This window comes from Leptidea sinapis, chromosome 18 (genome assembly GCF_905404315.1).
Source record: "Leptidea sinapis chromosome 18, ilLepSina1.1, whole genome shotgun sequence".
Taxonomy (NCBI): Eukaryota; Metazoa; Arthropoda; class Insecta; order Lepidoptera; family Pieridae; genus Leptidea; species Leptidea sinapis.
In genome coordinates this window covers 3,645,220-3,652,161 of record NC_066282.1, presented here as the reverse complement: position 1 = coordinate 3,652,161, position 6,942 = coordinate 3,645,220, and the positions used below count along the sequence as shown (strand labels likewise).

Below are 6,942 nucleotides of genomic sequence, written 5' to 3'. Positions count from 1 at the left end.
TTTGTTTTATTGCCGATGATGAACACGTTATAATTAGTTCACGCTTATTAAATTTGTAACCAAAATTTATGACCGTACGGGACTCGAACCTATGGCTTCTCGGATTCCGTCCGAGCGCCCTTACCATTCACTCACAAATATTGTCTATGGTACCGAACTTCGTCGGTATATCAGAAAACAAAATAGAGTAGGGTTACTACAGAAACTTCGTTTAAATTTCGTTTGTTTACCAAGTTTCGTTTTGGAGAAAGAAAGTAGACCCCCTGTCTCCGAGCAAAGTTGTAGCTTAGCGACGAACTAGAGCCGAGAAAACAACGAGGAATAAGCGAGTTGCGACGCCTTTCACGGCAAATAAAATGATGCAGGTTTTAAAAATTGCGATGCAAATGCAAAAAACTAATGGAAGAAGATTGGGAGCGGGACGTCAGATTTCATAATATTTGCGAACAGGAGTTTATATTAAATTTACAAGATTATTCTAGCGATTCTATGGATTTGGGGTGTACTCCTTTAAGAGAATATTTAGTAACGTTTCTACCTAAAAAACTAAACCCAATTTATATGTTACATTAGTACCGATAATACGTTTATAATTTCTATCGACAATTTTTATATCCTGACAGACCTAGGAATGTCAGTTTGACATATGTCGCAGAGATCAAGCTCTGTGTTTTTTGTAATATAGATCAACTTAAAGTTCTAACAAAGTAACAATATAGTCTATTACACATAATTTTGTGTGTTGACTGTTCTTTAGGGGTGTTTTCCGATATGCACTGCGAGCACTGTACAGTGTGACGTCAATTTAGTATACTGTGAAGCCATTCCTTTATAGCCAGTTATACTGGTTACTATTTAAAACGGAACGTAATCCAGCATACTGTCAGCGCATACTAATGAGTGTATTAAAGTTTTCTAGTTCATTAAAAAAAACTGTTGTTGGAGTACTGTCAAATTAAAAATATTTGGGACTGTAGGTATTTTTTATATAACGTTAGGCACTCGAGTGGTTTTGACTGATCACGTGATCAAAGTACTGCGAGTACCTTACCTCGAAAACGCCAGTGCTCACAGTAGAATATGGCGGTGATTTATGACGACATATATTTCCCTAGGGTTCTGCGGCAGTATACTGGCAGTCCAAAACGGAACTAATTTTTCTACAGTGATGCAGTGCTCGCAGTGCATATCGGAACATACCCTAAGTGTTATTTATTTTCCAATTGTAGTACTAGAGCACATTATGCGCCACAATGCTCAACGTTGAGTGTTTCAACTACATCAACGTTGCAATGGCTTGATCGAATCATTTAATGAAGCAGACATCATAAATGTTTTCGTGGAAATGAACATATTTATCAAAATGAAGAAGATATGTTATTTTTTAATTAGATTTATTACTCTATGAATATTTGTTTTCAACACTGAATTTAGTACACACGCACTCTGCTGGTGCATTTTAAAACTAATTCATGTTTCAATTTCTTCACATTTCTCTCTTGCTACCTTGACTGTGTCCTTTCATCTGTCCCATTCGGACAAGCGAATCTTGTCTGGGAACTTGTCAATAATATTGTAAGTATGGTACTAAATAAAATGAAAATTAATTTATTTAATGAAAAAATATTCATCTTATTAAATTACTTCCGCTTTTTGCATATCAATCTTATATAAATAATTCCGTTAGTGTATTATTTAAGCACTTTTTATAGCACACTTAGGCTTGTTGATTGACACACGACTAAGGAGAAAAGTGTGCTTACATTATCTTTAAGCACACTTTTGCCGTTTCGTTATCACTCTGCGAATGATATGTCCATAATCCATATGTATAGAACGTCATTGAATTAAGCATCAGCACAATTTGGCATTGTGCGGCACTGAGACGCATTATGCTCTATAATTGGAAAACTACCCTACTCTTTGGTAGGCTGCAAATTTACTTGTTGGTGTTAATAGTGTTTAAATTCTCTTTGGTGATAAGAATAAAGTAAAGACGAAAGAGTGGTAAACCGCATTTTGTAGTGTAAATGGGTTTTATTGTTGTGTTGGTTGTTTGTTATTGTAAATAAATAAAAATTATAACTGAATTATCTTCCACAAATAGAAGAATAATTCATTAAATCGTATTTTCTTTAAAATATGGAAGTAACTCGTAAAAGTATGTTTTATATATATTTTAATTCAACACAAATGTTTACTTAATACTGTTGAGTTTAATACTTAATTTGTTACAGATTTCAACGAGGCTTTGCCTCTAGTTGGAGCTAGTATAAAAAAGGCAGACTTCCTAGTAATAGATGCAGAGTTTACGGGACTTATTAATGGTAGAGATGTATCTATATTCGATTCTCCACAAGAATACTATGCCACACTTTACAACGGCTCCACTGAATTTCTTCTAATTCAATATGGATTATGTGCATTTTACTGGGATGAGAAAGAGAGGAAGTATATGAATGATGCTTACAACTTTTACCTGTTTCCTGGGAGCCAAAGGGGGTTGGAGAAAATGTTTTTGTGTCAAAGTTCCAGCTTAGATTTCCTTGCAACACAGGGATTTGATTTTAATAAGCTATTTAGAGAAGGTAATGTTCTATAAATCAATAATCACATATAAAGCTTTTGTTTCTAATGAAGTTTGCTAAAATGGTCTTGAATTTTTATTTAAGAAAAAGGAAGAATAATGAAAGTATTGGTAAACGATCATAGAGGCATACACTCTCTAGAAACATTGGAGAAATCGTACAAGAACAATACCCTAGCTATTTTATTAACAAACACAAAATACAGTTATTCCAAATTTAAAACTTTTTGTCTTTATCTTACATTTGTTACTACAGAATTACATTAGACAGTAATGAGAAATAATTTTAAGCATGGAGTAACTTTTCATTGTGTTTATTAATAAGGCAGCTATATAGGGCTAATATGTGGGCTGTTTTTATATCAAAAAAATGATGCTTCACTTCTGAATAGTAGGTGTGAATGAATTCAATTTTGTCTATCATTGTTATTAATTTGGAATAAACAATAAGAAGGATTTATTATATTAGATTATGTTTTAATATAATTTTTAATCATAACAATCTTTTCAACTCTGTATTCTGCATCAGGTGAAAGTCCTTAACATGTTGCTTTTCTCAGAACAAAATGTTTGAACAAATTCTTATTTTTTTAATTAAGTACCAATAATAATACACTTATTCTAATATACCATGTTAAGCATCTTTTAACTCTGTTTCCAGGCATATCATACATGACAGAACCTTTAGAAACTCGTCTCAGAGAGAGTTTATTAGAGAAACAAAAGTTATACTCTAATGACAAAGGAACAGTACTAATTCCAGATGAAAATAAACAGCAAATTGAAGACATTTGGTATGAATTCTTATACATTGTTAATCCTGCTAAGGACTTCCTATAGGTTCTGCTTTTCTTACAAATTTTAATGATTATACTGTCACTTCAGTCACATTAATTTAGTTTAACCTTTCCTAATCGGCAGTTCCCCATATATATATAAATTTGTGATGGGTCAACATATTTAGTGTGAATGAAACTAGACTGTTCATTTTCTTTCATCCACTAGTAGATGGACTAGTTCAAATCATGGACCATAGTTCACCTTCGACAGTATTGTAGACACTAGACAAGACAGTCTTTTACAAGTTTATGTTGTGATGCGGAACAACTGAATCGATTGTATGGGTGTCTCGTGACCGCCTAGGTTTAGAATTGACTGTGTTAATTCGTAATAATGACATTATTTTATTCTGAATAAATAAGTAATATTAAAACTTAATTGTTGTAATAATGTAAAATTAATAAGTATTCTACTAGCTAAATTAAATAAAAGCATTGTTACAAAAATACAAATTCATTTTTTGGCATTAGTAATAGATCATCTGATTTTTTGTCCATGATGAGATACTCTGTTAAAAGGCCGGCAGTGAAAAGTTATGGTGAAAATTAGTTCATAATTTAGATTCTGTTTTAAATGGGCGACAAACAATCTCCTTGTTTACGTCTGTCATAGTCTATGAATTGAACTAGTCAATTTGAAATATGTGAATTGTCAACACATCATCGACTAGTTGATTGAACTGGTTCGTGCATTCAACACCCGTTGCTAATATTCAGTTATAATTCAGATAATTCAGTTATAATTTTTATTTATTTACAATAACAAACAACCAACACAACAATAAAACCCATTTACACTACAAAATGTGGTTTATCACTCTATCGTCTTTACTTTATTCTTATCACCAAAGAGAATTTAAACACTATTAACACAAACAAGTACATTGCAGTCTACCAAAGAGTAAGGTAGTTTTCCAATTTCAGAGCATAATGCGACTCAGTGCCGCACAATGCCGAATTGTGCTGATGCTTAGTTCAATTCGGATAGCATATAAAAGATTCGGCCTAGTATCGTTAATTTGCTCCTAATAATTGAAGGATTCCGTTACTTTGTCATGGATCCCATAATCAGAAGCTAACCAAACTACTTTTGAAGTATATGGGCGACAAACAAACTCCTTGTTTACGTCTGTGAGATACTCTGTAAAAAGGCCGGCAGTGACAAGTTATGGTGAAAATTAGTTCATAATTTAGATTCTGTTTTAAATGGGCGACAAACAAACTCCTTGTTTACGTCTGTCATAGTCTATGAATTGAACTAGTCCATTTGAAATATGTGAATTGTCAACACATTGTCGACTAGTTGATTGAACTGATTCATGCATTCAACACCCGTTGTTAATATAAATAAATAAATAAAATACATTTAAGCAGTTGTTTTTGCTGAATTATTTTTGTAAAAATTTTAGTTATGTCAAATAACGTGTTTGTAAAATATTATGTACTAACTGCTGCCTTGATCTTCTCTGTGAACACTATAAATCCGCAAAAATACTATGCCTGTATCTATTCAATTGCTTATTTCCGGACATACAAACAGACAGAAATTTCATAAAGTCCTTATGTGGATTTGGACAAGTTTATGGAACACACTTTAAAAAAAAAATTTTTTTTATAAGAATTTTATTACAATAATATGTACAAATTTTCTGGTTTTAATAGGATAAACCATCATCCATAATGTGGGTGTGGCAATGGTCTTGAATTTTGTGCCAAACTAATGTGGAGGTTTTCTTTTGAGTGTTGGGCTGGTGTACTGTGTTAGTGCCCAGCCTTCCACCATCTTTTTAATCTTCACACTTAGTGTGAACTCTTTGGACAAATGCCTCCTCAATCTCCATCTTTTTGTGGGCCTACCTTACTCCTTAGTGTGCCTTAATATACCCTTATTGAAATTAATATTGCAGTGAAAAAGTAAGAATGTTCCTGAAAGAAAGTCAAGACACAGAAATGGAGATAGACCGGTGTAATGCATTCATCAGAAGACTGCTATTTCAAGAATTGGGAATTAGGTTTAAGGATGAGGTGATTCTCGAAACGAAAGTATTGGAAAATAAAAACAGGTTTGCACACTATCATCATTTGCCTATCATGTTCGCTAACTGTTGTCAGTTTTACAACTATTTGGGACATGATTAATGTTTTCTATATTAATATTGTAAGAGGATAGATTTGATTGTTCGGGATAAACTCAAAAAATTGCCCTGTACTTTCAGGGCATAAAAAGAATAGGGGAGTCCCAGGCCCATGGGTGTCGTAAGAGCCGACTAAGGGCTTTTTAGAAGTGGGAGAGTCACAGTGTCGTCTTAAGACGTCAGTACAATCGGGCCAGACTCGTCCGGGTTAATTACCACACTCGCACAGAATACCGGCGTGAAGTAGCGGCCTAGTGCCGCTATGTTTCGCATAGGTTAGTGTCTAGGACAGGAGGCTGTCTTCTCTCTGGCTCCGTGTAGATTTTGAAGACCACGTCCGTATCTATGCGTGTCTCTACAGGTCCTATAGTGGTAACGCAGAAACCGATCATCTTATGGAGTGCGTTCAAGCGGCAATTGACGACGTGCTTGCACAGATCCCCTCCGCTGAAATCGTAGTCTTGGGTGATTTCAACGGGCACAATGCCGAATGGCTTGGATAACGTACCACAGACTACGCAGGGCGATATGTTCATAATTTTATATTGGCGTATGGTCTGTCCCAATTGTATGAGTCGCCAACGCGGCTCCCGGATTTGCATAGCCACATGCCGTCCTTATTAGATCTTCTGCTGAGTACACATCCCGATGGTTACCAGGTCTCTGTTGACGACCCTCTCGGAACGTCCGACCATTGCCTGATATGATACTAGTGCCTGCTCCGTTGCAGTAGCCGATGTGATACTACTGGGCATGGATATTTTTATACCAAGCTCTGTAGTACCGATCGGTGGCAGATCACAGCCCTGGTTCGATGCGTCAGTTAAAGCAGCACGTGACTGCAAAAAACAGGCGTATCGAACTTGGGTTGCGGCACTGGGCTCAAAGGATCCAAACTGCAAAGTTCTGCAGAGGAAATATAACCGTGCCTCCAGATTCTTGCCGTGCCTCTCGTCTCTCCAGCGGCAAATCGCCCGTGCGAAATCGAAAGCACGTCGTCAAAATCGGCGAGCAGCTTTCCAGTTACCCGACCGGAACACGCAAGTTCTGGTCGTTGTCGAAAGCTGCTCTTGGTAACTTCAACCAGCCCTCTCTGCCGCCGTTGCACACGAGGAATGACACCCTGGCCCATACGGCAAAAGTGAAAGCCGATCTCCTGTGCGCTCTTTTTGCCTCCAACTCGACTCTTGACGACAACGGAAAAACACCGCCTACCATCCCGCGGTGTCAGAGCTCTATGCCTGAAGTACAGTTCAGACAGAAAACTGTTAGGCGAGCTCCGTTTTCGTTGGACGTGAGGAAGTCGAGCGGGCCGGATGGCATTTCTCCAATCGTGCTTAGAACGTGTGCCCCTGAGTTGACCTCGGTGCTAACCCGTTTA

General features: G+C 36.3%; 1 protein-coding gene across 2 annotated transcripts in view; it reads left to right on the top strand.

Moving 5' to 3' along the window:
• The first annotated feature begins 2,001 nt into the window (after positions 1-2,001).
• The window catches only part of LOC126969475 (poly(A)-specific ribonuclease PARN-like), an 83,674-nt gene continuing 78,733 nt past the window's right edge, over positions 2,002-6,942 (top strand). For both annotated transcript variants that reach the window (XM_050814925.1, XM_050814924.1), the window contains exons 1-4: positions 2,002-2,161; positions 2,238-2,588; positions 3,249-3,381; positions 5,334-5,489. In XM_050814925.1, the coding sequence (XP_050670882.1) occupies positions 2,143-2,161; positions 2,238-2,588; positions 3,249-3,381; positions 5,334-5,489 (659 nt within the window). In that variant the 5' untranslated portion in view covers positions 2,002-2,142. The remainder of the gene's footprint in view (positions 2,162-2,237; positions 2,589-3,248; positions 3,382-5,333; positions 5,490-6,942) is intronic.